The sequence below is a fragment of the Gymnoscopelus braueri genome, assembly GCF_963280865.1.
Source record: "Gymnoscopelus braueri genome assembly, chromosome: 9".
Lineage (NCBI taxonomy): Eukaryota > Metazoa > Chordata > Actinopteri > Myctophiformes > Myctophidae > Gymnoscopelus > Gymnoscopelus braueri.
Window position 1 is genome coordinate 18,570,093 of NC_137610.1, and position 22,791 is coordinate 18,592,883.

The 22,791-nt window shown below is 41.4% G+C and overlaps 2 protein-coding genes across 4 annotated transcripts in view; one reads left to right on the forward strand and one right to left on the reverse strand.

The window, feature by feature from the left end:
- The window catches only part of LOC308092713 (NAD-dependent protein deacetylase sirtuin-3), an 11,652-nt gene extending 3,846 nt beyond the window's left edge, over positions 1-7,806 (forward strand). The window contains exons 2-8 of one of the 2 annotated variants that reach the window (XM_080438805.1): positions 3,637-3,868; positions 4,156-4,374; positions 4,519-4,751; positions 5,847-5,947; positions 6,038-6,199; positions 6,593-6,805; positions 7,305-7,806. In XM_080438805.1, the coding sequence (XP_080294931.1) occupies positions 3,645-3,868; positions 4,156-4,374; positions 4,519-4,751; positions 5,847-5,947; positions 6,038-6,199; positions 6,593-6,805; positions 7,305-7,484 (1,332 nt within the window). In that variant the 5' untranslated portion in view covers positions 3,637-3,644 and the 3' untranslated portion in view covers positions 7,485-7,806. Of the gene's footprint in view, positions 1-3,636; positions 3,869-4,155; positions 4,375-4,518; positions 4,752-5,846; positions 5,948-6,037; positions 6,200-6,592; positions 6,806-7,304 lie in introns of those variants that run through there. The other variant, XM_080438806.1, reaches the window with a different exon arrangement.
- A 577-nt stretch (positions 7,807-8,383) lies between these two features.
- On the reverse strand, positions 8,384-21,752 carry ric8b (RIC8 guanine nucleotide exchange factor B). Of its 2 annotated transcripts, none has more exons than XM_080438804.1 (10): positions 21,564-21,752; positions 20,669-20,716; positions 19,901-20,536; positions 17,742-17,836; positions 15,670-15,820; positions 12,780-12,875; positions 12,243-12,387; positions 11,916-12,060; positions 11,635-11,754; positions 8,384-9,741 (listed from the first exon to the last, which is right to left on the reverse strand). In XM_080438804.1, the coding sequence occupies exons 1-10, from the start codon at positions 21,645-21,647 to the stop codon at positions 9,633-9,635; spliced, it is 1,629 nt and encodes a 542-aa protein (XP_080294930.1). In that variant the 5' UTR covers positions 21,648-21,752; the 3' UTR covers positions 8,384-9,632. The 2 variants fall into 2 exon arrangements, with proteins under 2 accessions (XP_080294930.1, XP_080294929.1); XM_080438803.1 differs by having other exon boundaries at positions 12,780-12,878.
- Positions 21,753-22,791: the final 1,039 nt, after the last annotated feature.

Here is a 22,791-nt window from a genome sequence, read left to right on the forward strand (position 1 = left end):
TACAATGGGTATTGCATATTCCGGGTGCATGCATTCCCAACTTGCATCGTTCCCAACTTGCGTGGTCCGCAAGTAGGCCCGTTGCCTCAAGGGCAACTCACTCAGTTGTCACTGAGTGACTCACTCACTCACTCACTCACTCACTCAGTCACTCATATCACTTACTAGTACCCTCTGAAATAAGACTTTTTTCATACAAACCTTCCTTGTGTTATGTATGAATGCCTGATAAACCATATTTTCTTCAGCGAAGGGATAATATGAAATAGCAAGCCTGTTTTAATTCTCCTTCTATGGCTTCATCTTTCATTCATGATTTTAAACATTCTTATTCAGTTTATTCTTAAAAGTTGCCAGAAATGACTAAGAATTTCTATATGAATTGAACTTAAAATATATAAATATAAGCCTAAATAAAGCCTATGATGTATTTTTGAAGCGATTGTAAAATGCACATTGAAAAAAGAAAAAACATCAAGTAGCTTGATGGGCCTTATTCCACATCTGAACCACATCTGTGTTGTGTTTTCAATGAGGGATCTGGTGTTGTGTGGTTATAATGGTGGACACTTTGGCCAGGGAGGTGTTTTCGTCTCCGCTTCTAGTTGTAAAAGGATTAGCCAAAAGACTGGTTTTGGTGGGTGGTTCTGAACACTGAGGAGGTGCTCAGTGTTGTGGGACAGCTGTAATTAGATTACTGTAACCCTCATATGAGGGGCTTGCACCCGTGGTGGTCCAATGCTGTGGCAGGGAGCTTGGGACCACATTTGGATTCAGCCTTTTAGACTGAGGAGAGGTGGGAGAGCAAGTCTTCTGAAAGGCCAGCCAAGGGGAGGGTTCTCAAATCCTTTTGAAACCTTTTGTCATTTAGACGGGGATTTATTTGTCATTAGGGATCAATCACTGGATCAGAGCAACATCATGTTGCATAATCAATTAGCCTCGTGGTATCTTTAAATGAGACATTTGAAAATATGAAATGTGTGTGTGTGTGTATATATATATATATGTGTGTATATTTTTTCATTATTATATTTTTAATTTTACAAAAGCAGAGAATATGTACATGTACTGTATATATACAGCCTCCTGCAAATGGAACCTGACATCGAAGACTGATAATACTGATCATTAGCATCCAACCAACTGGCTTCCTGTTAAATTTGCTGCTGAAATGACGATCAGTTTGTCATCAGCATCCAACTGGTTTCCTGTTAATTTGTTGCTGAAATGGCGTTCAGTTTATCATCATCTGAAGCTGTGTGGTTCATAATTTCTCTGTGCTGCGCTTATGCCAGACTGCTCATTCCGTTACTGACAGCCTGTTGCTAGCCTCCTCACCATGGTTTCCTACAACCACAGTGACCATGTTGGTTTTTAACATCCCCTTTTGGAGTTAAGCCCCCGTGTTCAAGCAAGTTAAGTCTCTCTTTAGCAGTGGACAACTATTCTCCCTCCCTCACAAGTGAAACTGATGTAAGGCTGACCCCCTGAGCACGCATCAGCTGGACATTACTATTCATGTCCCACTTGAGTTGTCGCTCCGTGTCCTTCCTTTTTGCTTTTTTTATTTTATTACGATACCTCAATGTGGGGCCAGAGAAGATTTAAGGCTAATTTATGCTTCTTAGCAAAGACCATATCGCTCGATGAAAATCACGTAGGTTCAGTTGAAAATCAGTTATTTTATTTCAGTTAGTTCGTTTTTCTGTTAGTGTTTTTCTCGCAGTTGTCTCTCACAAAAACATTGAGTTTTTGTTGGAATTGCAAGGGAACATTTTAAATTTTAAAGACTCAAAATGTTGGCTGGAAAGAAAAAAGAATTGTGAGGCATGTATTTAGTGGTGAAAATGGGCTTCCATAGATATTTGTCCCAAATTGTGCCGTGGTCTTTGCATTTGTAAATGGAACTGCAGTCAAACCTGATTCTCTGTATATATAGTATAAATAGTAGTCTGTTTATAGTTTCTGCTCTGTATATACTAATCATTTGTATCTTCTTATACAAAAAAGATAACATAAGAAATATGTAAAATGTCTCTTACTTTTGACTGTGTAGCCTAACTTTTGTATACAGGATTCTGCTGCTATTGAAATACTTTCAGTGGTGTGACCATGTCAGATGATTGGATTGGGATCTTCTACACTGCACCATCTGTGTTGGACCTTAATAACTGGCCCGGTGATTTATTGCCTGTACTCAGCAGTGTCTTTTTGAAGGAAGCACAGACAAAAGCCTTGACTCACCACCCCCTGCTGTTTTTAATAGTTCTGTAGGATGTGTGTGTGTGTGTGTGGGGGTGGTGGGGAGTGTTAATGTAGAGGCATCAGCCTTTTAGGAGGTGATGTGAAAGAAGATTGAGCGCCTAAAATCAAATAAGTTGAACGTTTTTTTTCTCAAAACATTTCAAAGGATCTGCCACAAATCACACTTTGTGCCAACCCAAGTTTTCTCTCAATGTTGCAGCTGCAGAAAAGGCTTGCATTCACAGACCCCTCGTTCTAATTTCTCTAAATATCCCAGGAGGTAGTATTTTATTGTTCAGGTGATGTCTGTAAGCCTCCAGTCAGCCCCTCCTTTTCTCCTCCTTTCTCTTGTGAAGACGATAAGGTGCTACAGAGAAGCTTGTCTTATCTCTTTCCTAGTTTCCTTTGCGCTGAAGCAGTCATGTTTTATGGGTTGTAGCTCTTTTGTTTCCTTATTCGTTCGCTCTCTCTCTCTCTCTCTCTCTCTCTCTCTCTCTCTCTCTCTCTCTCTCTCTCTCTCTCTCTCTCTCTCTCTCTCTCTCTCTCTCTCTCTCTCTCTCTCTCTCTCTCTCTCTCTCTCGCTGATCACTAAAACTCATTCCTCATGGAAGTTGTTTGAAGGGCTAGAATAGGAAAAAGGACCCCCCCTTCCCTCCCATCCTTCTCTTCTCACTTCTCCTCCTCTGTCCCCTCTTTATTGAATCTTGCCTCTGTATCATTTATCTCCACATGCCCCCCCTTCTCCCTTGCTCCTCACTTTGAGGGGGCCTTTAGGGGGCACCCTCTTTTCTCCTCCAGCTGGGTTTGTTGACACACAGTCAATCTAGGGCTCTCTTTCACCACTGTCTGCTACCCCTCTTTTTAACTCACCCCCCACCCCCCTTAATTCTGCTCTTCTCTTTTCCCTGAACAGTAAAGCTGCCACAGCTGTGGACCGTATTAGCATAGCTGCTGAGGAGGGGAGGGGAGGGGGTGCTAAATATATTACGGCCATTACCTTTTGTTCAAGCACTGACAGTTTTAAGACGTTTCTGCTTTTCACTGTGCAAAGGGGAAGAACATAATAGAATGCCATGATGATTTCATTGTAACAGCTTTTTAAATATGGGTCAGAATGCGAGGAAGGAAGGATGCGGGGGGAGGGGGGGTGTGGGGGGGGGGCATGTTTTCATTGTCAAAAAAGTAGTGAATATCTAATTAGCCTAGTTAGAAGAAAAACTAAGTAATTTATAAGCTTTTGCATTTTTGGAAGCTTTTGCATTATTTTTTATATGCAAATGGAATACAACATTTTGTATTAATGACTAATGGTACAATAATGAGGAGACTTGACTTGAATTTTAAATCTGTTTAGTCTGGTAATTTTTTTTTTTTTCTTGGTCTCAACAGGTGGTGAAATGAGCAAGTCCAGGTCCACCGGGGATAAAAAGTCTTCCCATCCCGCTGTCACCAGGATCACCCGCAGTTCCTCCACCACCCAGGCCAGGCAGACGGACGGGATCCGGAGCCAGGACCCTGGGCCCGGCTTCTACGGAAAACAACGCAGGAAGCAGACAGACTCTGCTCTGGCCCAGGACCTTAGCCTGATGAGTGTGAGTGGACGGGACATTCTGTCTGCAAGGTAAGCCTATACATACGGCACCATGTTAACACATATGTGCAGTTGTATGTTTTGTGTATATGATCATTGTCAATAAAGATGTCAAATCAAAAATACAACTCTCAAATCAAAAACACAACGTTGAACGTTGAACTTTGGTAGAACGTTGTGTTGTATATATCTACCAGGGCATCACAATTTAAGTATATATTGATAAGTACTATCATTATTGTTACCCAGTGCAGCACTTTCCTTTTGGTCTTTTATACTTCTTATACTGTACGGTCTGTTCTGGGCTCTGTCCTTAGCGAAGGAAATATGTCCAAGTGTAGCAGTGACCCTACGAAGGCAAGTCAGCCCTCTGGGCCTACATCGACTCAGGGCTGTCCATCTGAGCCTGCGGTCAAACCATCGTCCTGGGGAGGTCTGGCATCTGTGGTTCGACTAGTGAAGTTAGGGCGCTGTAAGAGTGTAGTGGTGGTGGCTGGGGCCGGGATCAGCACGGCCAGTGGGATCCCAGATTTCAGGTAAGTCACTTGAGTTTCGGTTCTCAGATTTTTTCTCTACTGTTTTGTATCTCTGTCTGTATGGATGATTCTTTTTTTTAATTTTATCATTTCTCTCCATACCAACCTATAAATGTACTGTATGTTGATCTCACCCACTTAAAGAACGCCGGGAACAGGGCTGTATGCTAACCTGAAGAAGTACAACATCCCTTATCCTGAAGCTGTCTTCAACATCGACTACTTCTCTGATGACCCGCAACCTTTCTTCTCGTTGGCCAAGGAGCTGTATCCTGGTAGTCATCGGCCCAATTACATCCACTATTTCATCCGCATGCTGCATCACAAGGGCCTGCTTCTCAGGATGTACACCCAGAACATTGATGGTCTAGAGAAACGTGAGTGGAGGTCTTTAAACGTGAACCCTAGCGTCCCTATTCTAGGTCGAACATTGAGTGTTGCGACACGTTGTGAACTTTTTTGGCAAAGAGATTTGGTTTAGAGGGAAATACAAGCATATAGGGATGTAACGATTCACTCAACTCATCATTTTCCAATCCTTGGTTCACGATATGATTTTCTCGCTCTTTTTTTCCCCGACACATTTTATAGACAAATTATGATTATTTTATAGACAAATTATGATTATTTTATAGGCAAATTATGATTATTAGAATTATTTGTCAGACAGAAACTAGAAAATACTGTACTTTATTTATCTTATTTTTTCTATATGAAATTAAAGAATGGTACATTTATGTATAGTATATGTATTATATACTTTGTTGTACGACGGTGAAACGACCTAGAAAATTGCAGATCTACAAGCTCACAACGTGTCGCATTGTGAAGCCTGAAGACTGCTGTCTTCAGGCTTGGTCAGGTTATACTGTCTACCGTTTTCTTTTAGTCTTTTTGGCGACACCAGTGGTAGCTATATGGTCATTACTGTTATCTCTTATAACTGCAATTCCCAGAAGTGAAGCCCATTTGAAATTAAACAGTCCTCCCCGAGGCACTTTCTCAAAACAAACACAGCTGAGCTGCGGGGAGCTGTCCATGTCTGAGGACGGATGTGCTGCTACACCAGAAACAAAAACATCTAACAGTTGGAACATTTATTCACTGTCATATGAACTGTGCAAACAGTGCGCTGCTGTGTTCACAACTTTACCGCTAAAGCCTACTTTATACTCCGTTGTATAATGGTGTCGCATTCCCAAAGACAAATGATTGTGTGCAGTGAAAAAGCAAACACAAAACTAGATTAACTACTTAAAAACGCTTTTCAATTCACCAATATGAATCGTCACATTATTTAACTGTCTCACGATGCATTGTTACATCCCTACTAGGAGACTAAGTATAGGGTTTAAGTGGTTATGGGCAAATATTTAGGATGTTACTTCTAATCTGACTGACACAATGAAATGCTTGTGAACAAAAGGTCATGTTGCTAATTTCCTCTCATTACCTGTTGATCTTTTCCCCAGTGTGTGGCATCCCAGATGACAAGCTTGTAGAGGCTCATGGTAGTTTTGACACGGCTGCCTGTCATCTGTGTTACACACCATATCCTGCCGAGGAGGCTAAGGTGAGGTCTGGCTCTCGTCAACCCAGCAAACCTTGTCCAAATAACCATGTGTGTGATGATGAATCTTTCCTTAATTGTCATGTTTGACAGCATGCCATTATGAACGACAGTGTCCCCACGTGTTCATTCTGCGCTGGGACAGTCAAGCCTAACGTCGTGTTTTTTGGAGAGGACCTTCCTGAGAAGTACTTCCTGCACGCTAAAGACTTCGCCGAAGCCGACCTACTAATCATCATGGGCACATCCTTACAGGTTAAGTGTCAGTCCTTTTTATTTATAGGATTTGGGATTCAAAGCACATGAATTTAGGATTGCAACAGTGAATTGAACTAATTGATTTGATTATAAAAATTATAATCGTTTTTAATAAATATCGAGAATTATTATTTATTTATTAGGTTTTTTTGAAAACCACTTTTAAACTGGCATCCTTATTGTGGGCACATTACAGGTGAAAACAGAAGATCTACAAGCTCCAGTGTGATATTGTAGATCGGTTATTTTCACAATTTCTTTAGTAGACTATAAAAAAATTAATTCGAATGTTTTCGTCAATTATCATTCAATTAATCGAAGAAAATAATGAATGGCTATTAGCACTACATGAATGTCAGACTCGGTCTCTCAAAACCAAAATGTTTACAGATTGAGCCATTTGCTAGCCTGGTAAACACGGTGAAGTCCACAGTGCCGCGTCTGCTCCTGAACCGCCACGCAGTGGGCCCCTTTGAGAGAGTGCCCCTGCGGCGAACAGACCACATGGAACTGGGTGATTTGGTGGATACAGTCAGGAAGTTCGCTGACATGCTCGGCTGGCACAATGAGATCGAAGACCTGATGAGCAACCAGGACAATCCGGTAGATTTCATCCTCTTACCTCTAATAAAATCTATTGTAGTGTTTAGTACTCAATTTCAGTGGTTCTCAACCTGGGATGACAGTGAAGTGACAATTTAAGGACTTTTAAGACTTTTTTAAAAACCCAAAAAGAAATGAAATGAAAAAAGACCATAATTGCGTCAATCAAAGTAATCAACAAACTATACTACTAAAACTGGTCAAACATTGGCCAATAATATAAGAAAGAGGCGAAAATGTTGAAAATAGCTGATCTACAAACACACGTGAGCTTGTAGATCGGATATTTTCACAATATCTATCTGTGAAACTAAATGTAATGCCTCCACTCAAATATGATCATTTGGGGGGGGGTGACCCCCCCAAAATTGGGACCACGGCCTGAAAAGGTTTAGAACCACTGCTCTATTTGACAAGCTTAACTTAATGAATCATAAAGTCACTTTCTCTAGATTGTAAAGTATGTTGTGTGACTCGGCCAATATTGTTTCCTTTTCAGAGCAACTCTATCTTGGTAAGCAGTGGTCCTTTGGGGAGTGAACAGAAGCCATTTCAGTGTAAATCCAGTAGTCTGTCTCCCAAGTCCAGACCAGGACCTCAAAGTCCAACTACCAGTTGCAGTGAGACCGATTCTGAGACGGACTGCAAGAGCTCCACATCATCTAACCCAAGCAACTGAGAATACGTTTCACCATTTAGTTCAGAAGACATTGGAGGTTTGGATGGTGTCTGTCTCCTCTTGAGAGTTCAAATGTTTTAACCTGTAATTTTTGTTATGTAATGAATTTTCATAGTTGAGCTTTCTGCTATTGACAAAGGATTACATGGGTAGTGGGTACGCATGTATGCGCCAGTGTATGCCTGCATGTTTGAGTACGCAAGCATGTGTATATTTCAGTTCTGAACAGATCTTTTTTTTATAGCAGTACAGCACTTCATTCATTGTCATACTAAAGAAAATATATTTAATAAAGTTATTTAGCTATTCGACTTCTTCAATATTGTTTATGCCAGTGTTTCTCAACCTTTTTTGGGCCAGTGCCCCCTATCCATTAGCCAGGTCGCTTACCGCCCCACCCACCCAATTAAAATGTAAGCTTCATTTTTAAACACTAGTTTATGCAGTATCTTTGTTTCTGCCCCTCCCCCCTCCCTAAAACAAAACAAAACAAAAAGTTATTTTCCAGTTTTAATAACTTTGCAATAGAAGCCTCACTACATATATAAAAAGTGTGGTTACACCTTCGGTCTTGCAAACAATGTACAAAAAGAACACAATTATTCTTAACCCACTATATTCTTCAGGTTGTGGGAAAAAGTGATCAACATGCATTTCATCCACGTATTGTGCAAAGCTCAAACTGTCTTGGCTTGATTAGGCTTGTACTGTAACAGGAGCAGAAATGTGATTTTTAACATCAGAGGCTAATCTGGCAAGGAAAACTGTAATTTTTCATAGATTCACCATGTATAGCCATGACGTCTGTGACTCAAAGGTGTGAAAACCTGATCTTTTGTGTAACTTCAAACAAGCTGGACTCCAGAGGTGACACAAGGACTAAAGTAATAATCCAAGTCCACAATTGTATAGAAATGTATTTTGTGAGTAGGTAATAGTGGTAAAGCATGGCTATTCTGTACTATCAATTGACTGGCATGTTGCTTATCCCAGAAACAAAACGGTAAAACATCTACAGATAAAGATTTCAGGCAAATTTCCAGTGTTTAAATTGGCAATAAAACTACCACAAGTGTTTTGCTTAAGAAACATTATCAGTCACCCAAAGCAGAAAGATATACACTCAAGGTACCAATTCTGTTCCATATCATACTCAACCATGCAGTTTTCTTCAACAGAATTTGATACCCACACATCTATTAAAACTGTAGCAATCAATTTAAAAGAACCATGATTTTAAACCTCATACTTTTGGATCTATATAAAATCATTTTCAATATAGAAAAAGCATACACGTCTGAGGACCTATTTAACGCCATGCTTGATCAAAGAAAAAAAATACATGAATAGAAAAGTCATTTCTAATACACATTTCTTAAGAGTCCACAATGGGTAAGGCAGAAATGATCCAAACACTATTCATCCACCACAGGAAATTGTTGCAGCATCTCTGTTCATCTTAAATGTGCTTACATGAAACAACAAATGATACACTTTAAGTTATAACAGTTAAGGTGATGGCATTGCATTTAGCTACTATACTGTTTACACAGCCAAAATGTTACTCCCCAAACAGCTACTGCCTTACATCTAAATGTGCCTCTTGCTTCATTCCACAACAGACAGCCACGCTGATTTTAAAACTAGGAGTTGCTTGATTAGGCGCTGCTCACAGCACTTGCTATATAATTCTATTCATAAATTTGTATATAATGTGCACTTGTATAGTACATCCATATAAATAGTTTACATCAACATCAGTTAGCAGGAACATTTAAAACTATTTAAAATCATAAGCCTCAGTAAGGAATGATAATTTCTTATTCAAAACCAATGACACTTGGTCAAACCTTGGCAATAGCGCTTTCAGTGAAATATACGATTCAGTACATCACTGATCTACTTTTTATTTTGTCAACATAGGTAAAATAAAAAAAAGGTGCATGAAAAGGAAAAAATAATCCTCCCATCAACAGTAATGAAGACAACCACCTATGTGTAAAGGGTGCCATCAGAATGTGTTGCTGCCATGTCAAGTCCAACTCTGCTTTTAGAGAATGGCTTATGGGTATGGGCCCCTATAGTTAGACCAGTGTTAGGGCCAGTGCAGCGCATATACTGGAAGAGGTGGCCCGGATCCGGAGTGCACTAGTCGGAGTCTGATCCCGAGCTGTCTTCAGCTGGCTGACACAGAGCTTCGTCTAGTGGTGCTAGCGTACCGTCCCTCCTAACACCCATGGGGCGGATCAGGTTCTGCCTATGGGCACATAGACCAGAATGTTAGCACTGTGTACAGTTGTTTTTTGTTCCATGACAGGTGGAAGAAGGTCCAATGCTGGGAGCACAAATGAAAAGGCAGATTTTAAAAAACACACATCCAAATTAACGTGATGCAGACACAGTATAGCTTTGATTAGAGTCCAACCCCCTTTGTGACCATGGACGATCTAAGAGGAGGCCCTCGGCTGCTGTTGTACACCTTTACTCCCTTCCTAAGCTCAAGGACCCTTGGAAGATGAGTCCTCCCCTTTCAGAGACGCTCGCCCCTATTTGGTCACCCCACCCCCACCCCCACCCCCACCCCCACTTGGCCTTCCTTTCCTTTCTATGGCAGTTTAATTACAGGATCAGTCCTCAGTCTAATCTCCTCAAAGCCGCGGCTGCCCCTCCATCCTAATCCAATTATATCTGCACTGTGTGTCACCACTTCCCTCTAAGATGATTTATCAGAGAATTATCCAATCAAAGATTTAAAAAGATCCCATTTGCAGATGGAAAACATCAATGATCGTGTAATTCCTAGTTTGTTCTGAAATTAGAATTGGCCAGTTTTGGGAAAGGTCTCGACCACAGGTTTCCAAAACGAGAAAAGTATGAAGTGAAATAATCCCCACAGAGACCAGTGAATAATGTGTGATAAGTAAAGGATATAGCCTCATGGAAATGATCATTCGCAACTATTTGGAACCGTTGAGCCGTTTTATGATGCATGAAGCCCACGGTGAAGAAAACAGTTATAAGAAGAATAAAAGTGACACCTTTCAGTCATACTAGACCAATTAACATTGATTAAAGTCTAACTCCCTAACCACCTGTGCCCTACTTCATGCAATGGCAGTGGGTAAAACTGGCAGCAACAAGGCACGGAGCGAAAACGTGTACCAGAGAGAGAGAGAAAAAACACTTTTATACACCCAATCCTGTCAGTCCTGTGTGGTACTCTCTCTCATCCCAATTAGTCCAAAAATCCATCCTATCCCCCTGAACGCTGAGAGGGGGCTGCCTGGTACTGGCAGATGTAAGAGCTGGGGGATGGGAGTCAGAATATGTGCTAATTGGGAGACCAGTTAAGCAGTTTGGGGAAGCACATTCTTGCAGGGCACTGCCTGATCTCCCGAGAGCTCGTAGTGGGGGTGGCGTTGCTGTCTGCGACTCTCCCTCATGACCACGTCTCCTTTACAGTGACACACAACAGAATAGAGCGAGGAGAAGAAAGAGGGACCCAGCCTTGAAAAGGAATCTGCTTCTTGTGGGCACACGTGTCTCATTACAACTCAACCCCTTTCTCTTTGACTTGACAATGACAATGTCAGCTTTTTTTTCCAGGGGATGACACCAAAGTTCTCTTTTTTTTTTGGTGGTCTAATTTCACCTCCATGTGTCAGTCCACCCCCCTGTGTGCGCAATGTTTGGCTCTTCAGAATGAAGAAAAGGTGAATAAAGTCGGGGACACACATATGTTATTAGAAATCTCAAACGAGTCACATAAAGGATCTAAGGCCTTGCCAGCCCACTGTGCGCACCAATTAGGTGATAATTAATGGAGAGCTGGTAATGATGCTGCACAGGAGTGACGGCAGCTTCCATTTACAGTGGCTGAATGCGGCGGCATGCTGGAAGACCAGGCCTAATTGAAGCCGCTGGGCTAACGGCAGGAGATTCTTCCTTTTAATGAACCGGTTGGCAGGGAGCGCGCTCAGTGTTACCTTTGTCCAGGGCGTCATCTTTGACTAGAATTAGCTTCTGCTCCCTAAAGGAAAAGGTCAACATGAATACAACAGGGTTGAAGAGACAATATCTCATAATGATTCATCTCACTCGAGTGTTTTTGGGGGGCTTTTGTCAAAAGCATTCGTTTTCATATGTTTACCTTGACAACTTGTCAAACATGTTGACGAGTTTCTGCGCTTCGTACTCTTTCTGCTCTTCCGTCATGTCTTCTATGGGGTTGGGCAGTGGCTCCTCAACGTGGCCTGTGATGGGATTAATGCTGCAATAGGTACAGTAGGAGTAGAAACAGGTCAAAAAGGGAAAGGTGCGCATAGCACACGTCTGAAATGTTACACAGATAATACATACACATGGCATCAAACGATTGGGTCACTTTGAGGCCAGCTGATGAATCCCCCCTCACACACACACTTCACTCACAAGGGTTTAGCGGATTTGTATTCCTCTGTGTCCGAGTCTTCGTCTTCGGAGTACTGAGTCTCGCCTCTGCCTCCTGCCAGAAGTCCTCGAGCCACCAGGAGTCCTGCTGCGTTACCGTACCCTGTGTACTTCAACAGGTTGTCCACTGCAAGGAACACCACAAATACATGGTGGTGTTGACATGTACATAAAAAAATAAATAAATCATCTACTGGAGTTGATGTTATTTAGCACTCATGCTGTCCGTACACTGCATTTTCCCATTCGTCAACACCACAATGCATGCTCCCTCTCATTTTGTCCATCTATCTTCATGTTTTCTCTCACCACTTTCTTTGCAGAGGACAAAGAGAAACTCTGCAGCACTCTGCTTTACGCCCATGTCAACATGGGTCATGAGCCGAACCAACTTGTTTCTGACGGTGGTGCCGATCTCTGGCCTAATCTTCACATCTTTTAGTGGAGGAAGCACCTGAGGGGGAAGAAGTATAATAGACACCATCACATTATTGCTTTGGTTTAGTTTTAGGACATTACTAGCTTTTCACCACTTAAGCCCCATTACACTGTATTATATCACAAATAGCTAAATTAGCCAATCTACAAGCATTGCGAGCTTGTAAAAATGTTGGAACTTATTTGCCTATAATGACATGCCCAAAATAGGGGCACCAGGTCGAAAGTGGTTTATCATTTCACATTTAAAAAGCTATTTTGAGAAATGGCCCGACGTGTGCAAAATATACATTCCATATGATTAGTCTATGTCTATGATATTACATAAATTGAAGAAAGCAATCCAATACAGAATTTATTGATGACAAGTTTGAAATAACTGACTCCATTTTGAGGAGCAATTATTACCTGAGCCTTGATATATCTGCGTATCTCCCTGTGGTGTCTGGAGCCCTCAGTTAACAGGCTCAGTACTGGCGTCAGTCCTTCCTTGTAGTTTGAACCCTGCTTAGAATGAGACAGAAAATAGGGACGTGAAAGCCTGACCACACAGACACGCTACAGCTCTAGTGTGTGTGCTGTGGTTACCGGGTGTATATTGTCGCTGTCGGTTCAAAACCATTACTTTCCAGGTAAAAATAACCTGTTCCAAGGTAGTTATTTAATCACAAGCTTGTGTTAATACTTTTCATCGGTTAAATATGTTTCACTTAAGAAATCTTTCAAAAACAGCAGATCTACAAGCTCACAATGCGTCAATTGGCTATTTTTGCTACTTTTACAATGAAGGGCATTAATTTACAAAAAATGAAAATATGGAGATGCAAGGTTTCTGCCCAGCAGCGACAATTTGCATCAGAAATGAGGAGATGGGTAACTTGAAGGATATTTGTTGACAAGTTGTTCAGTAGGATTAATCGTACTTAAACCAAGGAAAATACACAGCCATGCATGCAGCTCCCTGGGTTTTGGTGACCAAGTCAGTGCTCATCCAGCTCACTGAAACATTCTGCTTTATTGATGAGCAGGAGCCCTTTATATTTTTTACATTATTATGAAAATGATTGATTTAAAATGTGTTAAATTGCCAACATTCTGTTGGAAATAAATGACTGGATATGTGAATCTTACCCTCTCAGGCTACTAATAATGGCATTTTCTTTTTTTCATAATAATGGCATTGGGTATGAAGACTAGATTTAAATACATTTATACATTAAAAGCACCAAATGAAATGTTGGAATAGTGGTAAATTCTGAAAACTGTCTACATTTGCGTATTTTCCTAACTGCATTATGATATGGCAAGTATTTAAACTTAACAATTTCTTCCAGCAATACCTCAATATGGAAATGCTCTGTTAAAAGTAAAAGGCCTGATTTCCAAATTTTACAAGAGTAAAAGTAAAGCAATCTACAAATATGCATCCAAATATACACTACACTGTACAATAGGGCTTAAGTGGTTAATGTATGTTTTGTAATAATCAAAAGTACAGTATTTGCCTCTGAGATGTAGTGGAGTATAAGTATAACTTTCCAGTCACTTTCCAAGCCTGTGTACCAGCCACTCCTGTACTGGCCTGCCTAGTAATTATTCAGGGTGACTATTACGGTGGTTCTCAAAGTGGGGTCCGGGGACCCCCAGAGGTCCTTGGGTGGGTTCAAGGGGGTTCCCAGCAAAATGTGTTAATACCATAGACTGTATAAAAAGAATGGACTAAGCCACACCTCTGGTTTCTACTTTCTAATTCGAAATCCGCCATCTTTAACACATTAACCGCCAAGAACGTAGTCCTACGGTCCGTTAAATCCAACTGTTAAGCGCCGAGACCGTAGCCCTACGGGCTGCGGTCTTTTCGCGCATGCGCGGTCCGGGTGCACTTTCGGAATTTTTTTGATCCACTTCCGTTTCCGGTTTGATGACCGGAAACGGAATTATTTGGGATCCGGTTTTGACGATCACGTCCGCCCTCGTTCTACAGACGAAACTGAAACTCAATTCTCTTCCTGTAGTTTTTTCTCCTCGCATTTCACTGTTTAACGTAATCCGCTCTAACTCAAACATGGATGCCCCGTTTGACACGCGATCTTCACTGGGAGATACAGGGAGATCTCGCGGATGTAAACAGACCGGCTCAATCTCAATCTTAAGGATTTTAACAAGATCTATGGCGACATGAAAAAAACAAAAAAACAACAAAAACACCTTGGCACTGGTGAGTACATTATGAGATTAACCTCTGGCGGTCGATGTGTTAATATATGCCAAAAAGCTACCAGGAATAGGAACCGGAAATCAATCCCTAAAGAATGCTATTGGTTGGGTAGCTTGTCAATCAAGAGCGGGGGCGGGGAATGAATGCTATTGGTTGTGTAGCTTGTCAATCAAATCATCACACCCCTCCTAGAGCATAGCCTACTTTATTGTCAAATTCAAAATAAATGGGACCATAATTTAGCAAAACGCATATCATGATGTTTGAAAGGAGACTTTAAATTAGCGACTGGAAGCATATAGTATTTATGACAATGTTTATTAACACCTTTACCGCCGGGCCCGTAGTTCTACGGGCCGTTAAATCCAACGGTTAAGCGCCGAGCCCGTAGTCCTACGGGCTGCGGTCTTTTCGCGCATGCGCGGTCCGGGTGCACTTTCGGAATTTTTTTGATCCACTTCCGTTTCCGGTTTGATGACAGGAAATAGAATTATTTGGGATCCGGTTTTGACGCTCACGCCCGCTCCCATTCTACAGACGAAACTGAAACTCAATTCTCTTCCTGTAGTTTTTTCTCCTCGCATTTCACTGTTTAACGTAATCCGCTCTAACTCAAACATGGATGCCCCGTTTGACACGTGGTTTTCACTGGGAGATACAGGGAGATCTCGCGGATGTAAACAGACTGTGTAGCGCTCAATCTTAAGGATTTTAACAAGATCTATGGCGACATGAAAAAAACAAAAAAACAACAAAAACACCTTGGCACTGGTGAGTACATTATGAGATTAACCTCTGGCGGTGGATGTGTTAAGGTAAGAAAATCAAGTCTAAAGTTCGTCAAAAACCCATCCGCTTGCATTGAGAGAATATTCTTTCTGACACCAGCAGGGATAAAACAGCGAAACTACAGGCCATTCATATGAACTGTCTCTTCCGTATTAGAGTCAATGTAAAAAATCTCAAGCTGGCCCCTTGGTTAATACAGGATCACAATCATTTAAACCACTTAATATATATTTTATACATTGGCTATTCAAAAATAGCAGATATACAAGCTCACAACCACTGGACTATTACCTTGTCTATCCTTTTCTCCATGAAGTCGAGCAGCACCTGTACAGCATCCATGTTCTTGCCACTGTACTCCTCCTGCCCTCCCTGGACAGGCACTTCTATCAGCATGTCCAGACAGGCCACAGGCAGGTTACTGAGCAGGTTCACCGCATGACTGGGAAGAAAAGAAAAAGGTGCTGTAAGACAAGGGATATTTTGTTTTTGTTAAAGTAAGTGTTCAATAGCTCTATATTCTGATAATAATCATTGCTATGGAGCAGTGGTTCTCAATCTTTATTTATGTCAATGACCGCCCCTCTGAGAGTGTACAAATGGAACCATTTGTACATTCTCAGAGTTACCAGACTTGTAAGAGTCCATTTGGAAACCCCCGAAGGAACTTGAGAACCACTGCTATAGGGGTCATCCCTATGTTCCCCGGGTTCTATGTTCCCCTTTAGGGTTAGGTAAGCGGGGAACATAGACACGCTCCCCTGCTATACCTGTTGTGTTTGTTGGTTCAGCAACAGGGGTCTCTCCAGCTCTTTAGTGAACAGAAATTACACCTTAAATTCAGGATATCGGTTTCATCGAATCTGGAGCTAGTACTCATACATGATACATGTGATAAACAAGTGAAATTGGAAGTGCTGATTCTGTTGAATCAACAAATGAGCACAATTGGAACACTATCAAATTGAAGCTGGTAAGTGGGTAATCTCTCCTGATTGGATGAAGGTGGTGACCCACCTGATGTAATCATAATGTAAATTCTGATTACTAGAGAAATCAGAATACAGAGTTTTAACTTTTTAACAAAATACTTTGTTTTACCCCCCAAATACCACTTACACCACCTTTTAAGACCTAAGAATCAGATATGTCACACATATTTACATGAAATACTCATACCGAAAAAAGAAATACTGGGAAAAATATATATACACTTATTAGTTTTACTTGTTTTCTTTTTCTTTTGGCCACTTGGCTTTATTTGGATAGGATAGCAGATGAGGGGGAAGACATGCACAACAAGGCTCCACCTGGAATCGAACTGGGGACACTGTAGGATTACATGGTTGATTCACTGATGTGGTCATCTACCGGCGCACCCCAATGCACTGAATGTCATAAATGAAACAAGGCTTACATTCCAGTCACAGTGTTCCCGTCTCATATTTGGGGCCTTACATCAAATCAGACAAACTTCAACAAAGCCTCCTCCAAACAATGGGCAAAACCACTGTGACCAAGTTCTGAAACAGGTTCACCTCACAGGTCAAAGGGGTGCATCGTAAATCACTTTTACGTGACACCATTTCATTTTCACTCTGTCTGTGGCCAGACATTCTTGGGATTCTTGCATTACATTAAAATGAAAAGAACACACTTCCACAGCAGTATGAGAAACTAGAAACACCAAAGGATGTAACACCAAACATGGTTCATACGTCTATCTTTCCTAGTGTGCACTAGGGACCACTGTGTGTGGTGTAGTTCTTTTATCACTGAAAGTAAGGAACAACATTGACATATTTTGTAGGGGTGTAACGATACGTTTTAACAACGATTCGATACGTATCACGATACTTGGTTGTCGATACGATACATGAACGATACAGGTTAATTTAGAACGATACGATACGTTTCGGTTCAGTGATTTAGTCGATACGATACATGAACGATACAGGACAGGTTAATTTAGAACGATACGATTCGATTCAATGATTTAAAATCGATATAGTAACTATTTATTTACCCAAAAATTCTGTGTGAAAGATATATACCTGGATACTGGATATAAACCCCTCTTTCTCTTTTTTCTTCTTTAAAGTACTTAGTATTGATAAAAATGAATATAGCATAATTATAGCAAACGATTCGATACGATTATTTGCATTGCAAAACGATTCGATACGATACAAAGTCAAACGATACGATATTTTGCTGTTTGCATATCGATATAGTAGATCGTTGAAAATTCAAAACGATTTTTCGATTTAGTTACTATATCGTTACACCTCTAATATTTTGGCATTAAGATGGAGCCAAATGAATGACAATGTGAAGGGCAGTGGTGAAAAGGGGCTTCGAACCTGTGTGCTTCCTCTGTTTTCTCCTCTGTCTGAGTCTTTAACAGCAAGAGATGACGCATGATGGCTGCAATGAGGCGAAGCTGATGGTCACCTTCCTATCAAATAAAGGATGGACAACAGCATGAAGCAGAGGAAACAAATAAATCCAGGGGATACAGGGAAAGAAGTAATCAGGTACATTTTCCATAATATATTTTAGATATGTTCTGATAAAGTTGTTTCGTTCGAGATACCAATTCTGATACCTGAACTTGCTTAACTCATTCACTGCCTGAACTATTTCTGGTCGCGTTTGCCCACTGCCAGAGATTTTTCATTGAAAAAAAAAAGTACTCAGGAGCCGAGATACAGAATTTTTAACTTTTAAGTTAACAAGGAAGTGGATAGGAGTCTAGATCTTCGAAAAATCATACCTCCTTGGTCTTTGGGTCAAATTTGAAAAATGTGGGTCAAATTATGAAAAATAATAATTGAAAAAAATAAAATTACGTTTTTTACGTTCTTGGCAGAATTGGTAATTGGATATAATTACGTTTTTTACGTTCTAGGCAGGGAATGAGTTATTAATGGTCAACAGTGAGTACAGATCCGATACCATTGGGTTCGATACCGGGCACTGCCAATTCGGCGTATGAGTAGCATGTCTTGGGTAACTAAGACATGCAGGAAGTACTGGGAGCTGGCGGTAGGTGTGGTGCTCCACCTCAGCAATCCATCACCCAGGGGTCTACCAAAAAGGGGATTGCTCAGTGTATGCCAATAATAAGCCACTCCTGACTTTCTTAATTACTGTTGAATGGTCTGGCTCAGTTTAACCCCTTCGTAAAACATGGTGGATACAGAGAATGAATGCCATGTTAGCACTGCAAGTGTTGTTGTTTGCCTGTGTATCAATCAGCTATAATCACGTAATAAATTAAGTGATATCAGATTGGTGCATAGACTCATGTACTCACTGATGCTCCATCCAGAATTTTAGGCTGTATCTGAGAAATTTCCAATACTGGTATCAGAACAACTAAAGTTAAACAGGGCAACTCGGGGCAAAAACATTTAGCCCTACTCTATTTTCCTATTATTTTATGTGTAAAAGATTGAATCAGACAATTATTTCACAGCTCCCCCTGTCCCACCAGCTTAAAACAGGATATACATATACTCCTCAGGCCATTTAGGCTATTCACATCCCACAAAACCACAATTATTTTGTGGTTGTAATGTTTACCTCAAGGAAGCAACGATTGTTGCCCAGCGCATTTTACACATAAAATATTAGGAAAATGTGGCTACATGTTATTTTTGCCCGGAATTGTCCTTTAAAAACATGTAAGGGTTAGAGAGTAAACAAACGAGAGTGAAGCGCAGAAACAAATTCTAAGAGAGAGAAGCAAAGAAGATAATCATAACATCCCTTAAACCGTTACTATGGTGATAAAGAAAAGAAATTAGAGGAATTTTGGATTTCCTCAACCTAAAAAGAGTGGTTCTCAGCCATAGTCCAAATATTCCTGGTTTTCAACTGAGCATATTAAGACCTATCATGCATGAAGAGAGAATAAGACTCCCTTCACAATGTGTGATGTGAAGAGGAGCATCTGCATTATGGCTGTATGAGGCCTAAATGCACCACATGCCTTGCCCTTGTTCATAGAGATCCGGCAAACTAAATGTGTAGAACTTTTGGCGGGACTCAAGTTGGTGTGTCTGTAGTGATGTAACGTAGCCCTCCTTCACAGTGTCATAGTGTGGGACAATAAGCTGTTTTTTAGCACAAAGGTGGTGAACGGAGCACTGAAGGATCATCTTGACTAATTCTCCCTGACTAATCACAGAATGCTGAGAAGATGCCCTAGGGCTTTGGCCAGGTCAGATAGATGATAAACCTCTTATTGGGGCTAAAGAAGGGATCAGACCAGTTTGGAAGCACTAAACCAGTGATATTAAAACCGATTAATTTAAATGATAGCCTTCAAACCATGCAGGTTTATTTCTCAAATGTGTTCGATTAAAAACTAAAAAAGATGATACACACACACACTTGTCTATAATCAAAATGACCATTCAAATTATCACATTGCACCAAGATGCGTATTACGTACATTATATTAAGAACATAATATTTCAGTTAAGAGAGCACACTGTAAGTACAATGCACTCACCTCATCACCGGTGTCAGGTAGTGTGAGGTTAAACAATGCTTTCAAAGCTTCCATGGCTCGCTCGTTGTCCTCAGCAGGGATGGGTGGGGCCTGAGGTTCGGCAGGGGCAGCTTCATACTGACCAACCCAATGCACATCCAAGGTGTGCTCTAGCACCTCTGTTAGAACTCTCACCGCGTGCAGCTCTCTCCTCAAGCCTCCCCTCACATCAGGTCGGAGGGCAGAGAGCAGGAAGAGGAGGCGCAGTGTGAACAGGCCCACTTCGTGGTGGCCCATACGGATGGCATGTAAGCGTGCACACAGACCCCGAGCCAACTGCACATCTGCTCCGACCTGCTGCGCTGCAGTGCTGTTGTACACTACGTTGCACAAGCACTTCAAGGCTTCGACGACCACCCTCTCCTCAGCCTCGGTCTGGGTGTCTTCCTGAAGGCCGTTTTGATTGTCGCCTCGTTCCTCGCCATCGTGCAACCTTAGCCGGGCCAGCTCGGCCAGCACCAGCATGCCCTCCCTGGTGGCCACGGGGCCGAGGACACGCTTGTCTCTTGACAGGATGCGGAGTGTCTCTAGGCAGGCCTTTTGGCAGCATGGCTGCAGCTGCCTCCCAAGTGCTGCTAGCAGACACTGACACAGCTCCTACATGGGGACAGTAGGAAAGGCAAGGCTGCAATCAACCAACATATATCAATTACAGGGCGAACATATATCAATTACAGGGCTGCCATCAACCGCCCAAAAAATATATATATTGAAAAGTTTAGTACGTACACTTCGCAGATTCTCCTCCTCCTGGTCAAAGGTGAAAGTGTGGCTATTCTGAAAGAGACAAACATGATGCTCATTCTGGACACTGTGGAAGATCTGTCATGAAATTTGCTTTTGAAATGAGTAATATGAAGATTTGATTTAATCTGAGACCACTGGCGATTAACGCGTCCTGTGGCCAAAATAGCCTTTGATGTGTGTGTGGTACAGCAAATGAGCTTCGTTTACTGCATTGGTTCTCAAAATGGGGGTCCGGGGACCCCCAGGGGCCCGTCCTTGGGGGGGTTCCAGGGGGTCCCCAGCAAAAGTAGTTATAATATAACATCACAATCATTTTAACCACTTTATCAATTCAATCTTTATTTCAATTGGGTGATCCATGTAACAATTCATAATATTGGCTTTTCAAAAAAATAGCAGATCTACAAGCTCACAGAACGTCACTGTGAGCTTGTACATCTGCTATTTTTGAATACATTTTAAAAAAGAATATTTTTTAAACTTGAATCATTTAGATTTTTTTTTCAACACAAATCTTCTCTTCTGGGGGGTCCCTGGCACAAAACCTTTTCAGATGGGGGTCCTTGACATGAAAACGACTGAGAACCACTGGTTTACTGTAGCTGTCATCGGACTGCAGCCATCCATCACTTTAACACAGTGTTGAACTAGAAGAGGGCGCTCCTCCACAGACAGAGCACAATATCTCCACACAGATCGATTCAAACGCATGGTGTTCAAATAATAACGTGTAATAACGAAAATGTTCCAATATTCCCTATTCCAGCTATAACAACTTGCGATGCTACAGTTTAACGATCAGAAGCCGTTGCATTAGCGATGTGAAGCTAACACGTTAGCACCAGGGTTTGTTTTGGTTGAAGAATCAACACCTCACCTCTTGGTTAAACCGGTTCAAAAGCTGCTTGATCTCCTCCTCGTTGTTCGCTTGGAGCTGCGCTATGATGTTGTTCAGATCCATGGCTGGAATATTAATATACCACAGCAAACAGATGAGATTATCCTGTGTAAAAGCTTGCTATTACCTCAGTCAGCCAGGCAGGGAGGCTAGCGGTGGCTAGGTCAGTGGGCAGTGTTGCCAGGTTTAGTTTTTTTTTTAGTAATAAGGAACCGGGTCCAGGAAAACAAGCCCAAAAGAAATAGGCCACATGAGCACTTTTAAACCTATAATTTATGCATCGGCTATTTTCAAAAACTCTTGCAATAAAATGTGGAATATTTTGAATATTTCTACACAAATATTGTACGGGGGTCCCTAGCACAACATATTTTTAGATGGGCGAGGGGGGGGTCGGTGGACAAATATATAAATGTAAATTAAACTTGACATGAAAATGTTTGAGAACCACTGGTTTGAACAACATTAGGAAACAAGCACCAAATAAGCAACAACACTTTCGAAACAAGCCCCCCCCCCAAAAAAACACAACCCGCAACTAACCAATATTTGCAAGCAACTTTACAGAAAAACAAGGCCAAAGTCGCTTATAAAACGCGGACATGGCAACCTTAGTGTGTAACCGGTTTGGTTTCCCCACTGTAAAGGAAACACCCCTTCACTAGGTTTCACTGATCTGTGGCGTTATTGCAGTGACAGTGTGGTGGTGGTGGGCACAAGGCTGTCAACCCCAGGCCAGCTAGAACAGTGGTTCTCAACCTGTGGGTCGGGACCACCAGGGGGGGTCCCCAGATGAGTGAAGTGACAATTTAAGGACTTTTAAGAAAAGTCCCCCAAAGAAGAAAAAGACCATTTGGCCTACTGCATCCAAAGTAATCAACAAACTATACTATAAAACTGTCAAATAATATAAGAGGCAACATGTTTTGAAAATAGCCTTGCGAGGCGTTGTGAGCTTGTAGATCAGCTATTTTCACAATATTTATCTGTGGAACCGAGTCAAACAAAACGGGGGGTCCCCAGTTCAAATATGATTCTTTTGGGGAGTCGCGGCCAGAAAAGGTTGAGAACCACTGAGCTAGAATACTCAGCTGCAAGTGAAACAACATTTTTACACAAAATTGTAATAAATGATAGATGGGTTCTCTCTCCTGATTGGATGAAATTGGTGACCCACTTGAAATTGTATTTACTGTTTACTAAAGAG